At 40.1% G+C, this 21,862-nt stretch overlaps 1 protein-coding gene across 1 annotated transcript; it reads left to right on the forward strand.

The window, feature by feature from the left end:
• Nucleotides 1–474: 474 nt before the first annotated feature.
• On the forward strand, nt 475–2,858 carry LOC129908459 (uncharacterized). The gene is made up of 2 exons (XM_055984932.1): nt 475–2,358; nt 2,433–2,858. Exons 1-2 carry the CDS (start codon nt 475–477, stop codon nt 2,433–2,435), a joined length of 1,887 nt encoding a protein of 628 aa, XP_055840907.1. The 3' UTR covers nt 2,436–2,858.
• Nucleotides 2,859–21,862: the final 19,004 nt, after the last annotated feature.

Raw genomic sequence — 21,862 nt, forward strand, 5'->3', positions numbered from 1 at the left:
CAACTCTCCAGCACCTGTACTCAGCGCAACACCACCAACCAGAACACAACCCCCCTCGTCGGGTCTCCACCTTGATGTTGGTGAGGGGGCTTACACTCGAACCTTAAGCAGGCTAGTTTTCCCAGCTACCAGCTAAGGTTTGAGCAAACTAAGAGAGGCCCACCCCTATGAATATATGGAAGAATTAACTAAATGAATACAACCATAGCGGGGATATACGCTAAACGGTCGGTAGAAGTCACGGCTGCCGGCTTAGGCTTTGCTTCGCGGTCTCAATACCGAGAGGAGGAGTCGCCAGTGACAACATATTTTCATATTAACTTTTACTTTTTATCTCACCTGCTTATATTTCTAAATCTTTTTCTTTTATCTTTTTCTTTTTTCCCTTTTTGTTTTCTTTTCTTTTCTTTTTCTTTATTTTCCTTTAGAACTGAAACATATAAGCAGAGTAACGAATTTTTTATTGATACCAAAATGGAAAAAGCAACGAAACTTCAGCTAACTGAGGAGGAGGAGAATTTACTTCTCGATCCGTTCGCAAATCTGGACATGGAGGACGGAGCCAGCGCGATAGACGTCGATGATAGCGCCAGCATGATATCATCCGTTGCGAGCTCCAACTTCTCGAACTCATCAAGGCGGAGTAGAATCTCTACCTGTAAGAGAACAATCCGGAGGTTAGGAAAGCTGGACTGGGGCCAGATGTCCGAGGAAGATAGAATGAGGCTGCACAATGCTCGTGCCTTCATGGACAGGGAGGGCTTGGGAAAAGCTAGACTTTCACCAAACCCCCCCTCTTCAAAAGCTCCGAGTATTAAGACCGTGATGGGACCACCTGCTCCCCTTGTTTCAAAACAAGGGAACGGGGACATCCCATCTACGTCAGGTGCTATCGCCTCGACAGCAGATGAGCAATCGTCTGGAAGAGAGAGAACGGACCTGGTCGTGAGGACACACGTCGTTGCGTCTGACAGCTCATCAGCCAAAAAAGTCGTATCGTCTGGCGGTGCGAGTGTTAAAGCAGATGGGAAAGGCACAAATGTTGAGGGGACGGATAAGATGGGGTGCAAGGATAACTTGGTGGGCCATAGCCCACAGGTTACCCAAAACACCACCATCAAATCTGTAACCGAGGGGACGGGTTTAATGGGGTGCAAGGATAACTTGGTGGGCCGTAGCCCACAGGTTACCCAAATCACCACCATCAAATCTGTAACCGAGGGGACGGGTAAGATGGGGTGCAAGGATAACTTGGTGGGCCGTAGCCCACAGGTTACCCAAAACATCACCATCAAATCTGTAAACGTAAACCGTAGCCTTTCTTCTGCCAAATCAGTCCTACCGCCTGGTGGTACGACTGGTAAAGTTGGTGAGTTAGACAATACTGTCGAGGGAAAAGGTAAGGTGGGGTGCGAAGCTAACTTGGTGGGCCGTAGCCCACAAGATAACCGAAACACTACCACCGAACCCGATCCCGCAAACCAATCGATCAATTCGACGTTCCAGAGCCTAGCTACGGTCATACACAAAAAGACCAGGGCTAGAGCATTAGATGAGAATGAGATTCGTCGCCGTCAGAATCGTAACGCTGAGAGGATTGTCCGTCACTTTGCCAAAAGGTCTCCCGAGTCCCTTACGGCAAAAGAGCGAGTAGCACTGGACAAATCACATCAACGTTTACGTGCAGCGGCAGAACAGGGAACTGCGGGCACTCCTAGCACCTCCAAAAGAGCTAGGAACGATGCCAATTCACCCACCAGCTCTTCGCCTAATAAGACGAAGAAGAAGCGCAGAACCTCTCAGGTTAGCGTAAAAGGCCACCATGTCGCCATAGCCGATTATGGTAAGCCTTCACGCAAACTGACTGAAGACGAATGGCATCTCCTTGAACTAAGGATCCTGGAGCAAGTCAATGAGGCTATCGTCAAGAGCTGGACGGTTCCACTCTTCGGTAACCTTAAGACTGTCCATGGTTTCAAAGTGATGCATTGTGAGAATGATATGACTCTCGAATGGCTTCGGGAGTTCATACAAAAAACGTCAGCTCCATGGCAAGGCGCCGAATTGCGTCTGATCGACGTAAAGGAGATAAAAGATCTCAACAGACCTCTTGGAAGGCTGTTAGTCAAAGGCCCGACCCTTCCCAACGAACGGCTTGAGAGATACATCCTATCTTTGAATAGTGATCTCTTGAGCAGAGAGTGGGAAGTGGTCAAGAATGAAAGAACGGATGATGGCACCGAAGTGGTGGTAAGATTGAGCCACAAATCTTTACCACTCCTGAGGAAGGCTGACTTCAAGATACGCGTTGGAATCACTAGGTGCAAACTTAGGTTGATTCGCAACGATAGAAAACAGGTTAGTAAAGCGATGAACTTAAACTTTATTATATAAATGGAATTGAAAATTTTACAAATCAATCTTCATCATAGTAAAGCCGCAACCGCTAACCTTGTCTACCTCATGGAGAGTAGACAATACGACGTAGCCCTGATACAGGAACCCTGGGTTGTAAGAGGGAATATCAAGGGTCTACAATCTAAAGAACTACAGCTGTACAAGTCTAATCTTGACAGTCAAAATAGTAACCCTAGAACATGCATAGTAGCTAAGAAACAGTTTAATCTTTTTCTTCTAACTACTTACAGCAACACTGACCAGACCACGGTAAGATTGGAGCGAGATGGGCTCCCAATGCTCATCCTCTCGTCTACTTATATGCCGTATGACGGTACAGAAGGACCACCAGCAGATATCACTGAAACGTTGGTATCTTTTGCAAGTAAGAATAAATTTGATATTATTTTAGGTTGTGATTCTAACTCACACCATATGCAATGGGGTAGCACTGATACTAATACCAGGGGCAAGTCCCTTTTTGAATTTATTATCGAGAAAAACTTGCTCGTAGCTAATAGAGGCAACACCCCAACTTTTGTTACTAAAACACGGGAAGAAGTTCTTGATATCACCTTGACGAGTAATTCAGATACTTGCCAATTAGAACAATGGAAGGTTTTAGATGAAATCTCTTTTTCCGACCATCGCTTAATAGAATTCTACGTCCCTGATGCTGCCCGGCACATTAAACCTTTTAGGAATAATAGGCGTACCGATTGGCATGTCTTCAATAGGGAATTAGTAAAAAACATTAGTCACTTAAACAATGACAATAACCTAGACACAAATAGTCTTGATAAACTGACAGAGGAATTCACAGGAATTCTACGCGGTGCATTGGACAAAAGCTGTCCTCTCATTGCCGCTGCGAAGAAAAACAGCAAACCACCCTGGTGGACTGTTGAGCTCACTACCATAAGAAAAGAAACAAGAAAACTGTTCAACCTTGCTAAACGCACTAGAACAGAAAGTGACTGGGAATCTTATAAAACCAGTCAGAGAAAGTTCAAGACAGAAACTCAACGAGCCAAACGTAGCTCTTGGAGAAACTTCTGTAGTACTATCGAATGTACTAACCATTCGGCGAGACTAAGGAGAATTCTCTCCAAGACGAATACTTCTATAGGGTCCCTAAAGGGGCCTGATAATCGATGGACAGAATCCTGTCAAGACAGTCTAAAACTCCTGGTGGAAGCCCACTTCCCAGGTTGTAACTCTGAATTGGACAATGATTCCACAAACTCTTTGCACTCAATATGTGAAATTCCTAGAGAAATTATTACGAAAGAAAAGTTGATCTGGGCCATCAACTCCTTCTCTCCTTATAAATCTCCAGGCCTAGACGGCGTCTTCCCTTTGATGCTGCAAAAAAGTAGTGAATTCATTATTCCTTACCTGATCACAATATTCCAAAATAGCCTACAATTGGGGTATGTCCCTAAAATATGGCGTGAAGTCAAAGTTGTCTTTATACCAAAAGCTGGTAAATCCAGTTACACAGAACCCAAAGATTTCAGACCTATCAGTCTAACTTCTTTTACACTCAAAACACTTGAAAGGTTAATCGATATATATATCCGCAGTTATTTAATACCGGAGACTATATCACCCTTTCAGCATGCATACACAAAAGGTAGAAGTGTAGAGACAGCTTTACACTGTGCAGTCAGAACAATAGAAAAGTCGCTTGCGGTTAAAGAATACACCCTGGCTTCATTTCTAGATATCGAAGGAGCATTCAATAATGTCCATAATAGTGCCATTGAAAAAGCACTCACTGACCTTAAAATAGAAGACACGATCATAAAATGGATCGTATGCATGTTGAAAAACAGGCAAATCAATAGTGAATTAGGTGGGTCACATATAAAAATGTACGCATCTAGAGGAACCCCACAAGGTGGTATTCTATCACCTCTTCTTTGGATTTTGGTGATGAATGAGATTCTCATCAAACTAAATTATAGCGGTGTTAAGGTTATAGCCTACGCAGACGATCTAGCTCTTCTAGCGACAGGTAAATACCTAACCACTGTAAGCGAACAATTAGAAAACGCATTATCCAAGGTCAGTAACTGGACCAGGAGATGCGGTCTTAAAGTAAACCCCCTAAAAACAGAACTGGTACTTTTCACAAACAGAAGGAAAATTCCTCCTTTTGCAGTGCCAAAAATTGATGGCACCCCACTTAAGATTTCGGATAAAGCGAAATATCTCGGAGTGATCTTGGATAAGAAACTTAACTGGGGTCCAAACATTCAAGAAAGATACAAGAAAGCCACGTTTGCACTTTACTCATGTAATAGAATTCTTGGCAGAAACTGGGGACCAAATCCCAAAATAATCATGTGGATGTATACCGCCATTGTCAGACCCATTCTGACCTATGGCAGCTTAGTCTGGTGGCAAGCTCTGGAGAAATCCACGAACTTGAAGACCCTAACCAAAGTACAAAGAACAGCATGCATTAGTACTACGGGGGTGATGAGGTCCACTCCAACCGCAGGCTTGGAAGCAATCCTTAATCTCACTCCCTTAGATCTATTTGTAAAAGAATTAGCGGCAAACAGCGCCCTACGACTCAGTCAAACCAACATTTGGAATACTAGTCAAAATGGCCATACTACGATCCTTTCGAACTACGTTGGCAACAACGTAAGTACAGATTACATGACCCCTTACTTAGACTTCAACAAGTCTTTTAATGTCAGTTTCCCTAACAGACAAGATTGGGAAAACAGTATACCTTTCTCAAATGAGTCGACTATCGCCATCTTTACTGATGGTTCGAAAATGAACACTGGGGTTGGTGCAGGTTTTTACTCAGAAAACCTCAACCTTGCCAGTTCTTTCAGGCTCCCCGATCACAGCAGTGTCTTCCAAGCCGAGATATTGGCAGTGAAAAATGCTGCTAAACAAATATCCATGATGGCGATATCACCTGCTGACATCACCTTTTTCATTGATAGCCAAGCGGCAATAAAAGCAATTTCTGCCACCTTAATCAAGTCAAAGCTTGTTTCTTGCTGTCGCGAAGAGCTTAGGGTTCTTGGTACGCAGCATAATGTAAGACTCTGCTGGGTTCCCGGCCACAGTGATGTGTTCGGCAACGAAAAAGCGGATGAGCTTGCAAGGGAGGGCTCAGTTCTTGATCCCTCTCTCATAGACCATAGCATCAGAATCCCACAATGTGAAATAAAGCGAAATATCGTCAACAATATTTCACAAAAAACTAATGAAAGATGGAACCTCCTAGAAACCTGCGGTCACACCAGGAAACTATGGCCGAACTTCGACGAGAAAAAATCAAATAAGATCTTACTACTTAGTAAACCTTCCTTAAGATCCCTAATAGGCGTCTTAACGGGACATAATCTACTAGGATACCACAAAAAGAAAATGGGGCTTAGTACGGATGATCTATGCAGAGGCTGCGGTAATGAGGACGAACAGGAAAACACTGTCCACTTCCTCTGTCACTGCCCAGCACTCTGTCGCACTAGGAAAAAATTCTTAGGAAACTACTTCTTCAATGAATTAGAAGAACTATCGGAACTCTCAGGCAATAGCCTACTGAACTTTGTCAAGTCCTCCAAATGGCTTGAACAACCATAGCATTCATAGGTTAACACTTTTTCATGAAGTTACAATACTTCAGGGTATCACAAGGGATCTACATTGATCTAAGTGTGACGGTAACAAAATCAACTGTCAGCCCATATTACCTAACCTAACCTAACCAGAACACAAAAAAAAAACCATAACAAACCCATTTTTTTCATTTGTGAAGAATGATCATGTGGGTATTGTGTGAGTGTGTGTGGTGTAGGTATTGAGAGAGAAAAAGAAAATGAAAAAAAACTTTAGTTCTTTCTTTGTCTTTTCTTTCATAGGAAAGAAGATGAGCGAGTTGATTTTGTGTGTATTTAATGAATATGTTAAAGCTTTTGGAAAAGCTTTTTAAGCTATTGCATAGATTTTAACGCAGGCCTGGGATGGGGTGCTAGCCAAAAAATATAGTAACGAAAAATGAAACGAAAATTTATTACGCCGCACACATGGATGGTTCACTAAACGTGTATGGTATGTGTGTACATGGTACGAATGTACAATTGTACGAAGCTTGCATGTATCGAGACGAACGAGAGCAAGCAAGCGCTGTTTGTGTGAATGGTTTCTTTCTTTTGTTTTGGTTTCTCTTCCCATTCTTCTGTTTCTTGTTCAACTTGTTGTGATTTGTGAACGAGAAAAGCGTTGCGTTGCGATTGTAGAGAAAAAGTATTCTTGTGTTTTCTTATTTTTTGGTCTGGAGAAGTTTATGACATGAAATTGTGTGTATGCATGTTTTCAAATGTGACCTTGTTGTTGTAGGTGTATGAATTGATAGGTAGATACAAAATCAGATCATTGGTTTTGTGTAGGGAAGGTAAACAAATTATAATTGCATAAGTTGACAAAAAATGCAAAGCAATAGCTTAACCGCGGCAGTCCTCGAGTGCCACAAGTCTTTTTTTTTAAATTGTTAAGTCCAATAAGAAGGCGAGGTGCCGCATTGGAATAAGATTCGATAGGAAGTTGTTTCAGGTGCCTGTACTGCTGTTGTAACTTAACTGCATCCAACGATTGCAGCGGTAACTCGAGGCTCTTTACTGTGTGAACATTGTTAAGTGCAAATATTTTACCTGTGTCAGTTGTTCCGGAAACATTAAGGCTCATCACTTTGGAGTCATCTTCATATCTGTGTGTGTTGTTACAGAGCGGATCTGGAGTCCCCTTCATGTTAAGTTGAGCAGCAACATCTGCATCCATTAACGTCAACGATGAGCCGTCATCTAAAACGCATACGTCTTAACCTGAACTCTGTTGCCATGTAAAATAACAGGAATTATTCGATACATAACAGCTGTTGCGTTCTGGATATGTGCGTTACTAGGATGTGGTATAACTGATGGAACGAGATTCTCTGAAGTATGTGGATAACCTTTATCAGCTGCATCGTTGTGAAGAAGTTGATGGTGCTTCGCATCGCAATTATTTTTTCCACACCTTGTAGCTGCACGACAACGGTAACCACCGTGTCTTTTAAGACAGCATCTGCATAGTTTGGATTCTCGAACTACGTCCCATTTAGATCTGAGGTTTAGATTTTTAAACACTTGTCCACAGAAGTGCAATTACTGCCACACACCAATTAATTGCGTTTATTTGGTTCTTCAGTCGCCCGAGAATCAGTGCTGGAAGTCACTTCACTCGCCTCCAGATGTGCATGAAGGAAACCTTTCTCTTTCTTCATTTTTGTTCCGGTAGAAGTTGCCATTGTTGATGGAGTCTTTGCTGGCATAGGTGTAATGCAGTTTGCAGCCTCTGCAAGCGGATACATCCAAACGCTAAATTCAGAAAGAGTGCAGACAGGAAGGGTTTGCATTTAAATGGCCCAATTAAGCTGGATTGGAACGGGCAACTTCACAACTAGTTCCTGCAAAAGTGAAGAATTATTAAGGTGCGATGCTAATCCAGCAGCTTCCAGAGCGGCACAATGGTTTTGGACTGCAATAGCAAACTGAACGAGAGAATCCAACTTCTCAGCTTTTGATGACGGTGTTGATTGGATCTTCAACGTTAGGCATTGTACGATTTTATCTGGCTTACCAAACAGCATTTCCAAAACTGAAAGAATGCGAGGCACACAATTTGGATTGTTGATTAAGTTCTGCACCGCATCAAAGGCCTTATCTTTGAGCACTTTCTGGAGTCGAAGTAAGTTCTCCTCGTCAGTGAAGCCGCATAGGATGGTCGTTCTATTGAAGTTGGCTATAAATGATGGCCAGTCTTCAGGATTGCCAGTAAAACTACGCAAATCCTTGAAAATTGAATGGCGTGCTGCAATTTGGTTGCTTGTTATTCTTCTAAATGACGTGGCTTGATCAACGAAAGTGGATGTAGGTGGCTGTCCGATGTTATATGTTGCCTCTGGGTTATAGTTGCAGGAAGATGATGGCAGCTGCGTGTTGACTTCTGTGTCGTATTGTAGATTGTACGGCTGATGGTTGACTGCCACTTCGTATTGTTGGATGGGTTGATTCACAGGACGGGATGCAGAAGTAGAAGCAGCAGCAGGTAATGAAGTGCCCACGAGTGTAGGTTGACACGAAGTTAATGGCTGATACAAAGAATTAGTAGACAATTGCAGTGGCCTTTGTTGTTTTGGCACGTATGTATTCACGTTGGCACCCAGCCATGTGAAGCCTACATTTGAGCCATGACATTTAGGGTTCAACGGAGCTGTCGCTGCTTTGTGCCCACTTTCCTTGTATACTTCCGATGGCTTGGTGCCTAACCAGTCTGTGACCTTGCTGTGGCTATCTGTGGAAGTATCGTCATCAACGTCAGAACCCGAATCAGCTTCAGCTATTTCAGACAATATTTTGTACTTACGATTGAGAAACTCTTTTTCCAAAGCTTTTTCTTCTTCTAATTTCCGCAACTCGAAGTCAACCTTTCTTGCAGAGGATGACTTTTGCGAAGATTTTGAGCTTCGCCCTTTTGAGGCTATAGATGGGGCACGTGACTTCGATGATTGATTATAGTTCAACTCAGAAGACTTCTTTTCACCGGCACGAGGCGGAAAAACTATTTTACCTGAGCACAGGTTTGGATGTGATGCCGTGAATGTGTTCTGGAAGATATCGAAGGTTGAACTTTAGTTGGAGAGACTTCGATGAAAACTGAAGTGCGTTTGGAAACATTTGTAGCTTCTGAAATAATATGCGAAGACAATGGTTGTGTAAAACTATAATACTCAAAAGTTGCTGGATTACCTCTAGCCATAGTTGACGTTAATCTCGCTTAACACAAACTGTGAGTCACTTTTATCAAACATTGTTGCTGCTGTTAGAGTTTGCTGAGCTAACAATTGAAAATGTTTTAGTCGGCTCTGCTTGCTCTACGTACATATTCGTTGTAGATGGTTGGGTTACACCCATGCAAGGCAATAATTTAGTGGAGCTATTGCTGGCAGTTGTCGGCTGTGAAGTTTTTGTTGAGGTGTGCGATAACGTAGGTGTAGAATGCCCTTTTGGCAAGTTCGAAGCACCTGCACAGGCCACACATACGAAATCTTTTTCTTTAATAAAGCTGTCGACTCCAGCGCACATGTAGTGGAACCACTTTTCGCATAGATCACACGCCACCATGTTGTCTTCCGAATCAGGATTGCTGCATAATTGGCAGTTGTATTCTGTTGAATCCGTCGCTGATACTGCGAAGATTTTGAGCTTCGCCCTTTTGAGGCTATAGATGGGGCACGTGACTTCGATGATTGATTATAGTTCAACTCAGAAGACTTCTTTTCACCGGCACGAGGCGGAAAAACTATTTTACCTGAGCACAGGTTTGGATGTGATGCCGTGAATGTGTTCTGGAAGATATCGAAGGTTGAACTTTAGTTGGAGAGACTTCGATGAAAACTGAAGTGCGTTTGGAAACATTTGTAGCTTCTGAAATAATATGCGAAGACAATGGTTGTGTAAAACTATAATACTCAAAAGTTGCTGGATTACCTCTAGCCATAGTTGACGATGTTTTTAACTGTGAACCTGATGCACTCGACGACTGAACCGCATTAATCTCGCTTAACACAAACTGTGAGTCACTTTTATCAAACATTGTTGCTGCTGTTAGAGTTTGCTGAGCTAACAATTGAAAATGTTTTAGTCGGCTCTGCTTGCTCTACGTACATATTCGTTGTAGATGGTTGGGTTACACCCATGCAAGGCAATAATTTAGTGGAGCTATTGCTGGCAGTTGTCGGCTGTGAAGTTTTTGTTGAGGTGTGCGATAACGTAGGTGTAGAATGCCCTTTTGGCAAGTTCGAAGCACCTGCACAGGCCACACATACGAAATCTTTTTCTTTAATAAAGCTGTCGACTCCAGCGCACATGTAGTGGAACCACTTTTCGCATAGATCACACGCCACCATGTTGCAAGGATAACTTGGTGGGCCGTAGCCCACAGGTTACCCAAAACACCACCATCAAATCTGTAAACGTAAACCGTAACCTTTCTTCTGCCAAATCAGTCCTACCGCCTGGTGGTACGACTGGTAAAGTTGGTGAGTTAGACAATACTGTCGAGGGAAAAGGTAAGGTGGGGTGCGAAGCTAACTTGGTGGGCCGTAGCCCACAGGATAACCGAAACACTACCACCGAACCCGATCCCGCAAACCAATCGATCAATTCGACGTTCCAGAGCCTAGCTACGGTCATACGCAAAAAGACCAGGGCTAGACCGATCGATGAAAGCGAGATTCGCCGCCGTCAGAATCGAAACGCTGAGAAGATTGTCCGTCGCTTTGCTAAGAGGACTCCCGAGTCCCTCACGGCAAAAGAGCGAGTAGCACTGGACAAATCACAACAGCGTTTACGTGCAGTGGCAGAACAGGGAATTGAAAGCACTCCTAGCACCTCCAAAAGAGCTAGGAACGATGCTAATTCACCTACCAGCTCTTCGCCTAACAAGACGAAGAAGAAGTATAGAACCTCTCAGGATAACGTAAAAGGTCACCACGTCGCTATAGCTGACTATGGTAAGCCTACACGTAAACTGACTGAAGACGAATGGCATCTCCTTGAACTAAGAATCCTGGAGCAAGTCAATGAGGCTATCGTCAAGAGCTGGACGGTTCCACTCTTCGGTAACCTCAAGACTGTCCATGGTTTCAAGGTGATGTGCTGTGAGAATGACGTGACTCTCGAATGGCTTCGGGAGTTCTTGCAGAAAACATCAGCTCCATGGCAAGGCGCCGAACTACGTCTCATCGACGTAAAGGAGATAAAAGATCTCAACAGACCTCTTGGAAGGCTGTTGGTCAAAGGCCCGGCCCTTCCCAGCGAACGGCTTGAGAGATACATCCTATCCCTGAATAGTGATCTCTTAAGCAGAGAATGGGAATGGGTCAAGTGTGAAAGAACGAATGATGGCACCGAAGTGGTGGTGAGATTGAGTCACAAATCTTTACCACTCCTGAGGAAGGCTGACTTTAAGGTACGCGTTGGGATCACTAGGTGCAAACTTAGATTGATTCGCAACGAGAGAAAACAGGTTAGTAATGCGTTGAACTTAAACTTTATTATATAAATGGAATTGAAAATCTTACAAATCAATCTTCATCATAGTAAAGCCGCAACTGCTAACCTTGTCTACCTCATGGAGAGTAGACAATACGACGTAGCCCTGATACAGGAACCCTGGGTTGTAAGAGGGAATATCAAGGGTCTACAATCTAAAGAACTACTGATGTACAAGTCAAATCTTGACAGTCAAAATAGTAACCCTAGAACATGCATAGTAGCTAAGAAACAGTTTAATCTTTTTCTTCTAACTACTTACAGCAACATTGACCAGACTACGGTTAAACTGGAACGCGATGGGCTTCCAACGCTCATCTTATCTTCCACCTACATGCCGTATGATAGCATAGAAGGACCACCGGCAGATATCACTAAAACGTTGATATCTTTTGCAAGTAAGAACAAATTTGATATCATTTTAGGTTGTGATTCTAATTCACATCATGTGCAATGGGGAAGCACTGACATAAATACTAGGGGCGAGTCCCTCTTTGAGTATATTATCGAAAATAACCTTGTGGTAGCTAACAGAGGCAACAACCCCACCTTTGTTACAAAAACACGTGAAGAGGTTCTTGATATTACTTTGACGAATAACTCAGACACTTGCCTATTAGAAAAATGGAAGGTTTTAGATGAAATCTCTTTTTCCGATCATAGGCTAATAGAATTTTATATCCCTGATGCTGATAGGCACAATAAGCCCTTTAGGAATAATAGGCGTACCGATTGGCAGGTATTCAATAGGGAAATAGTTAAGAACCTCAGTCCCCTGAGGACTGATAATAATCTAGACCCAAATGGCTTAGATAAATTGACAGAGGAATTCACAGGAATTCTACGCGATGCATTGGACAAAAGTTGTCCTCTTATTACCGCGACGAAGAAAAACAACAAACCACCCTGGTGGACAGTTGAGCTCAGTAACTTAAGAAAAGAAACTAGAAAACTTTTCAATCGTGCTAAACGCACTAGAGCTGAAAGTGATTGGGAATCCTACAAAACCAGTCAAAGAAAATTTAAGACAGAAACTCAACGAGCCAAACGCTGTTCTTGGAGAAACTTTTGTAGTACTATCGAATGTACAAATCATTCGGCAAGACTAAGGAAGATCCTCTCCAAAACAGTCACTCCTATAGGCTCCCTAAAAGGGCCTGATAACCAATGGACTGAATCTTGTCAAGACAGCTTAAAACTCCTGGTGCAAGCTCACTTCCCAGGTAGTAACTCTGAATTAGAAAATGTTTCCACAAACTCTTTGCACTCATTTTGTGAAATTCCTAGAGAAATTATTACGAAAGAAAAGTTGATCTGGGCCATCAACTCCTTCTCTCCTTATAAATCTCCAGGCCTAGACGGCGTCTTCCCCTTGATGCTGCAAAAAAGTAGTGAATTCATTATTCCATACCTGATCTCAATATTCCAAAATAGCCTACAACTGGGATATGTCCCTAAAACATGGCGTGAAGTCAAAGTTGTCTTTATACCTAAAGCTGGTAAATCCAGTTACACAGAACCAAAAGATTTCAGACCTATCAGTCTAACTTCTTTTACACTCAAAACTCTTGAAAGATTAATCGATATACATATCCGCAGTTATTTAAGACCGGAGACTATATCACCCTTTCAGCATGCATACACAAAAGGTAGAAGTGTAGAAACAGCCTTACACTGTGCAGTCAGAACAATAGAAAAGTCACTTGTGGTTAAAGAATATACCCTCGCAGCATTTCTAGACATAGAAGGAGCATTCAATAATGTTCATAATAGTGCAATTGAAAAAGCACTCACTGATCTTAAAATAGAAGACACGGTCATAAAATGGATCGTGTGCATGTTGAAAAACAGACAAATAAATAGTGAATTAGGTGGGTCACATATAAAAATGTACGCATCTAGAGGAACTCCGCAAGGCGGTATTTTATCACCTCTTCTTTGGATTTTGGTGATGAATGAGATTCTCATCAAACTGAATAACAGCGGTGTCAAGGTTATAGCCTACGCAGACGATCTAGCTCTTCTAGCGACAGGTAAATACCTAACCACTGTAAGCGAACAATTAGAAAGCGCATTATCCAAGGTCAGTAACTGGACCAGGAGATGCGGTCTCAAAGTAAACCCCCTTAAAACAGAAATGGTACTTTTCACAAACAGAAGGAAAATTCCTCCTTTTGCAGTGCCAAAAATTGATGGCACCCCACTTAAGATTTCGGATAAAGCGAAATATCTCGGAGTGATCTTGGATAAGAAACTTAACTGGGGTCCTAACACTCAAGAAAGATATAAGAAAGCCACGTTTGCACTTTACTCATGCAATCGAATTCTTGGCAGAAACTGGGGACCAAATCCTAAAATAATCATGTGGATGTATACCGCCATTGTCAGACCCATTCTGACTTATGGCAGCTTAGTCTGGTGGCAAGCTCTGGAGAAATCCACGAACTTGAAGACCCTAACCAAAGTACAGAGAACAGCATGCATTAGCACTACGGGGGTGATGAGGTCCACTCCAACCGCAGGGCTGGAAGCAATCCTTAATCTCACTCCCTTAGATCTATTTGTACAAGAATTAGCAGCAAACAGCGCCCTACGACTCAGTCAAACCAACATTTGGAATACTAGTCAAAACGGCCACACTACGATCCTTTCTAACTATGTTGGCAACAACGTAAGTACAGATTACATGACCCCTTACTTAGACTTCAACAAGTCTTTTAATGTCAGTTTCCCAAACAGACAAGATTGGGAAAATAGTGTACCTTTCTCAAATGAGTCGACTATCACCATCTTTACTGATGGTTCGAAAATGAATACTGGGGTTGGTGCAGGTTTTTACTCAGAAAACCTTAACCTTGCCAGTTCTTTCAGGCTCCCCGATCACAGCAGTGTCTTCCAAGCCGAGATATTGGCAGTGAAAAATGCTGCTAAACAAATATCCATGATGGCGATATCACCTGCTGACATCACCTTTTTCATTGATAGCCAAGCGGCAATAAAAGCGATTTCTGCCACCTTAATCAAGTCAAAGCTTGTTTCTTGCTGTCGCGAAGAGCTTAGGGTTCTTGGTATGCAGCATAATGTAAGACTCTGCTGGGTTCCCGGCCACAGTGATGTGTTCGGCAACGAAAAAGCGGATGAGCTTGCAAGGGAGGGCTCAGTTCTTGATCCCTCTCTCATAGACCATAACATCAGAATCCCACAATGTGAAATAAAACGAAATATTGTCAACAATATTTCACAAAAAACAAATGAAAGATGGAACCTCATAGAATCCTGCGGTCACACCAGGAAACTATGGCCGAACTTCGACGAGAAAAAATCAAACAAGATCTTACTACTTAGTAAACCTTCCTTAAGATCAGTAATAGGCATCTTAACGGGACATAACCTACTAGGATACCACAAAAAGAAAATGGGGCTTAGTACGGATGATCTATGCAGAGGCTGCGGCAATGAAGACGAACAGGAAAACACTGTTCACTTCCTCTGTCACTGCCCAGCACTCTGTCGCACTAGGAAAAAATTCTTAGGAAACTACTTCTTTAATGAATTAGAAGAACTTTCGGAACTTTCAGGCAATAGCCTACTGAACTTTGTAAAGTCCTCCAAATGGCTCGAACAACCATAGCATTCATAGGTTATCACTTTTTCAGGAAGTTACAATACTTCAGGGTATCACAAGGGATCTACATTGATCTAAGTGTGACGGTAACAAGATCAACTGTCAGCCCATTAAACCTAACCTAACCTAACCATGTTGTCTTCCGAATCAGGATTGCTGCATAATTGGCAGTTGTATTCTGTTGAATCCGTCGCTGATACTGGGTTAGCCATAGATATTTATTTAATTTTAGCAAAGCGTCAATTAATTTTGTAAAACTGTTGGAGTGAAATTTTGTGAACCAACAGTAACTCTCTGTTAATAAATAAAAGAGATGAATTAATTTATTTAATCCAATATAATTCAATTTTTTATTCTGTTAAGTATAAGGTTATAAAATTAGTTTTTTCCCTTTTTGTATGTATTAAATGTTACCCAGATCCGTGTTGTGGCGAGGTTCAATCAAAAAGAAAGCTTTTTTCTATTATAATTTGACATTTAGGATGTAATAAAATGGCGGATCACACTTCCGCTGCTGTCGCTGATGTTAAGCGAAGAGGTGCATGGGCAACAATATCCCTTAAATTTTTTGTATTTACAAAAACAACGGAAATGCATTTTGTTTTTATATGTGGATGCGTCGTAAAACGACCAACTCTCCAGCACCTGTACTCAGCGCAACACCACCAACCAGAACACAAAAAAAAACCATAACAAACCCATTTTTTTCATTTGTGAAGAATGATCATGTGGGTATTGTGTGAGTGTGTGTGGTGTAGGTATTGAGAGAGAAAAAGAAAATGAAAAAAAACTTTAGTTCTTTCTTTGTCTTTTCTTTCATAGGAAAGAAGATGAGCGAGTTGATTTTGTGTGTATTTAATGAATATGTTAAAGCTTTTGGAAAAGCTTTTTAAGCTATTGCATAGATTTTAACGCAGGCCTGGGATGGGGTGCTAGCCAAAAAATATAGTAACGAAAAATGAAACGAAAATTTATTACGCCGCACACATGGATGGTTCACTAAACGTGTATGGTATGTGTGTACATGGTACGAATGTACAATTGTACGAAGCTTGCATGTATCGAGACGAACGAGAGCAAGCAAGCGCTGTTTGTGTGAATGGTTTCTTTCTTTTGTTTTGGTTTCTCTTCCCATTCTTCTGTTTCTTGTTCAACTTGTTGTGATTTGTGAACGAGAAAAGCGTTGCGTTGCGATTGTAGAGAAAAAGTATTCTTGTGTTTTCTTATTTTTTGGTCTGGAGAAGTTTATGACATGAAATTGTGTGTATGCATGTTTTCAAATGTGACCTTGTTGTTGTAGGTGTATGAATTGATAGGTAGATACAAAATCAGATCATTGGTTTTGTGTAGGGTAGGTAAACAAATTATAATTGCATAAGTTGACAAAAAATGCAAAGCAATAGCTTAACCGCGGCAGTCCTCGAGTGCCACAAGTCTTTTTTTTTTGTCAATTTCAGTTTCAGATATAATTTCTCTCCATATGAATAAGATATCTGTATAATTTATTATCTGTGCTTAAGGCTTTTGGGTTTCCGCCATTTTTCATAGCCTGGGTAGAATCATACCTTATTAATAGGTCCTATCAGGTAAAATTTAGAAACTGTCTTTCAGACTCTTTCACTGCTCACTCAGGTGTTCCTCAAGGAAGTCACCTGGGCCCTTTCTATTCATTCTTGCTATAAATGATGTAACATCATGCATGCGTTCGAGTGAAATTCTAATAATTGCTCACGACATGAAGATATTCAAAATAATTAAATCTAACGATGATCACCTTCTTTTACAGAACGATATTGTTTGGTGTGAAAAAAATGGTCTAACACTTAATCAAGTTAAATGCCAGACAATTACATTTTTTAGGAAACGATTTTCGAGTGTTTTTGATTATTGAATTTTGCAACAGCAACTTTGTCGAGTTGACCGTTTCAGGGACTTGGGTGTTCACTTTAGCTCAAATTTAGAATTCACTGAACACATCAATTACATTATAAATAAAGCTAACTCTATGCTCGGTTTTATTAAACGTTGGGCAAAGGAATTTAATGACCCCTATGTTACACTTTCCTTATATAATTGTTACGTTCGACCCCATCTTGTATATGCTTCGCAAGTTTGGACTCCATTTTATGAAATTCATAAAAGCCGTATTGAATCAATTCAACATAATTTTATAAGATTCGCTCTAAAGGGACTTCCTTGGTCTGATCCTTATAACCTGCCTCCATATGAACAAAGGATCCAACTTCTTCAGATTCAAACTCTATATCAAAGAGGAGTTAATAATGACCTAATATTTCTCCATCAACTTCTTAATGGACACATTGATGCTCCAACCTTGTTAGTCTGTATCGGGATTAAATATCGCGGAGGGTCTCACCACCTTCGAAGATTTGAATTTTTACACGTTGACTTTCGTAGAACAAACTATGGCATACATGAACCTCTTAAAGGGGGGTTTCCATAGCATTTAAATGGAAGATGGTTGACTAGTTGTTGTATAACTTTTGCAGTTTATAAGATAATCTTATGAAACGTACTTTTGACGCTTTGCTAAAATTAAATAAATATCTATGGCTAACCCAGTATCAGCGACGGATTCAACAGAATACAACTGCCAATTATGCAGCAATCCTGATTCGGAAGACAACATGGTGGCGTGTGATCTATGCGAAAAGTGGTTCCACTACATGTGCGCTGGAGTCGACAGCTTTATAAAAGAAAAAGATTTCGTATGTGTGGCCTGTGCAGGTGCTTCGAACTTGCCAAAAGGGCATTCTACACCTACGTTATCGCACACCTCAACAAAAACTTCACAGCCGACAACTGCCAGCAAGAGCTCCACTCAATTATTGCCTTGCATGGGTGTAACCCAACCATCTACAACGAATATGTACGTAGAGCAAGCAGAGCCGACTAAAACATTTTCAATTGTTAGCTCAGCAAACTCTAACAGCAGCAACAATGTTTGATAAAAGTGACTCACAGTTTGTGTTAAGCGAGATTAATGCGGTTCAGTCGTCGAGTGCATCAGGTTCACAGTTAAAAACATCGTCAACTATGGCTAGAGGTAATCCAGCAACTTTTGAGTATTATAGTTTTACACAACCATTGTCTTCGCATATTATTTCAGAAGCTAGAAATGTTTCCAAACGCACTTCAGTTTTCATCGAAGTCTCTCCAACTAAAGTTCAACCTTCGATACCTTCCAGAACACAGACACATTGGTGCTCCAACCTTGTTAGTCTGTATCGGGATTAATTACCGCGGAGGGTCTCACCACCTTCGAAGATTTGAATTTTTACACGTTGACTTTCGTAGAACAAACTATGGCATACATGAACCTCTTAAAGGGGGGTTTCCATAGCATTTTAATGGAAGATGGTTGACTAATTGTTGTATAACTTTTGCAGTTTATTTCTTTTGCGATTTTTATAAGGGTCGAAAATGATTTTTTTCCTGCAAATTTAGATTGAATCAGAATTTTGGTTGGGGCACCGTTGTTTATAAACTTTTTATTTTTGTTTTATAATGATCAAATGTGTTTTCATGCAGTACGTGTAACAGATTTTTTTTTTTTTTTGTTTTTATTAGAAAAAAAGCTTCGTTAATTTGTTGTAATTTCATGTTTTTTACTCACTCTTCTTAGAATAACTTTACCGTTTATTAGTGTTTTTAGATGAACCAAAAAGAAAATAATAAAGTGAAATAAGGAGAATCCAATTAAATTTTTAAAATTTAATTTGAAGTTAGTTTGAACGGTTAATTTGAAGGAAAGGTGTCAAAATGCATTTTAGTCGTGGGGCAAAGCGTGATTATTTTTTAAAATGTTTTTGTATTTTTTATTGAGAAGTTAATAAAGTTGTTCGTGCAACCAGTTTGCCAAAAAAAAAAATATTTTTTTTATTTACACACTAAAAATTTGATTTTAATAAACCAATATTTGCATTCTGTATTTGAGGAAGGGGCAGTCAAAGCATCCACAATTTATTTTTATTATTTTTTTTTCATTATATTTCAAATCAGTTTCAAAAAAAAAATATATATATTTTTGCTCACAGTATTTTTAATATAAATTGTTGAAAAAGTGTCTATTTTAGCTTTTTTTACTTTGAAAATTCCATTAATCACGCACACATGCAAATTTAGTTCAAAAGAATGCCACTGCGTAAGCTGGCGCTGATGAACTCTTTCCTTCTGTTCTTTTCTATTTATTGAAAAAAAAAACTTGCTCTTGCGCTCTCATTTTCTCGTTATATATATTTTTTTTTGTGTTTACATAATACTTTTTTTTTGTTTCCTATTTCCTCACTCAGGCAGGCAGAAATCATTCATGAAATTATGAAGATGCTGCAGAGAGTAGGTAGATAGTAGATATTTTTTGCAAGATCATTATCTTTGGTTTTCAAAAAGGGTTGTTTTGTTCTTGTTGACTCTTGGGTCATAAACAAAAAATACCAAGACTGGAAACTTTCGTACGTCTTTCCCCCCAAAACCCTTTTGTGTACAGTGTTGTCTGTGAATATATGTGAAAGCCATCGCGTTGGTAAGTGACGTTAACACGAACACATATATAGATTCACGACATTCACCACACATCGGACACGAACACAACGATAAGTTCACGACATTCACCACACCTCGCAGCTTGTAGGCAAACGTCAGTTGACCGCCGAGTTTCCAGTCTTGTTATTTTTTGTTTATGTCTTGGGTTTTTCCTAACAATTCATTTCGTGTTTATAATATCGCACCCGCGCTTGCGAGTTGACACTTTTGGGTTTTTTTTTGTGTCAGCGAAATTCTTTGCATTGTGTAATATTCACATCGCTCGTGCGGAGATATAGGTAAAGGATTAAATATGTGGTATGTATTTGTTTGTGTGTAAAAATGTGTATTGACATTTGACATGTGCTTGTGCACAATGATTGATTTCCATATTTAGGTTGATTTCTGGGTTGTATGGTTTATTATACTACACTCGCGCGTGCGTGCGGGGTTATATAATATAAATATGTGCTTTTGTTTTTCATTGTCTTTGTTTGTATGTTGCGGATTCGGTTTTTTTTTTGTAGGTTACCACAGAGAATTTTTGCCATTTTAGGTATAACAGTTATATTTTCGCGGGGGAATGGGTAAAGGGTTATATAAGTGTGTTTGTGGTTAGAATGCACTTGATGGTATTTATAGAAATAGTTTTGCAATGGATTTTCAATTCAGTGCCTTCTTCGTTTTTGAATGAAGAAGAAGCTTTTTATGTTTTGATCTAGTTTTCTGAAGTAAATTGAAACGAAATAGAAATAATTGAGATTATAGTGCTTAGCTAATCAATCAAATAAAATTGAGATTTACATTGTGATTGTGTGATTGATATACCTACATATTTGCATAAAAATAATTAGGTAATAATATTGGTTTGTTTGGTCTATCCAAATTCACACAGCTATATTTATTCAAGGCTACATTTCATACACAGTCATAATCATAATTATCAAAATTTATTCTCGGCTTAATATTTAGTCCAATCAGCATGAGGCCTAAGTTTCAAAAAATCAGTTCAGGAGACACTTTTCGCGGCATTCTCCATGATCATAATGTCATTCAAGATTTATGTCGAGTCCATCCTGAAACAACATACACATAAGAACCTAAACCTAAATATATTGTATGTAAATACATTTTCATGTCAGCCGGCACGTGCGAGTGCGAGACAAAAAATTTCTCAACGAAGAACAACTCAAAAGTGAGCAAGAACCTGAAAATCAATCCTTCTGCGCATCTACTCATATTTTTATACACACTACACAAAGGATACTGTCAAGTATTTTATATCAATGCACCCACATAACACATCCTCTAACTGCTTCTCTGCTGAACAACAACTATAATTTTATTATTATAATGCAAAAAATTTCTCTGATACAAAAAAAACTCAAATGCCATCCACAACAGCAACATGGAAACAAGTTTCTTTTTCATTTCAAAAATAAATAGGTATACACTCCAGAAATCTTTCATGAAAATATTGAATTTCAAACCAGTTTGTGTATGTGTTATTTACTTACCACTAACACATGCACTTATGATGAGCCTCTGATTATAGATCGTAGCTTGCTCTAAGCTCACTACATCGGAAATTTCTGAAGTGTAAAAAAAAGCCTAGTGTTTATGAACAGTCGATCTGTTTACGAGTAATTTTGTCCGTGGGTATTGAGGATCGAGTATACTCAATAGTTCAAACAATTTGTATGGTTTTGTTTGTGAGTATTTTTGTTTATGAGTAAGATGATTTACGAGTATAATAATTAGGTAATAATATTGGTTTGTTTGGTCTATCCAAATTCACACAGCTATATTTATTCAAGGCTACATTTTATACACAGTCATAATCATAATTATCAAAATTTATTCTCGGCTTAATATTTAGTCCAATCAGCATGAGGCCTAAGTTTCAAAAAATCAGTTCAGGAGACACTTTTTGCGGCATTCTCCATGATCATAATGTCATTCAAGATTTATCTCGAGTCCATCCTGAAACAACATACACATAAGAACCTAAACCTAAATATATTGTATGTAAATACATTTTCATGTCAGCCGGCACGTGCGAGTGCGAGACAAAAAATTTCTCAACGAAGAACAACTCAAAAGTGAGCAAGAACCTGAAAATCAATCCTTCTGCGCATCTACTCATATTTTTATACACACTACACAAAGG

The sequence above is a fragment of the Episyrphus balteatus genome, chromosome 1 (genome assembly GCF_945859705.1).
Source record: "Episyrphus balteatus chromosome 1, idEpiBalt1.1, whole genome shotgun sequence".
Taxonomy (NCBI): Eukaryota; Metazoa; Arthropoda; class Insecta; order Diptera; family Syrphidae; genus Episyrphus; species Episyrphus balteatus.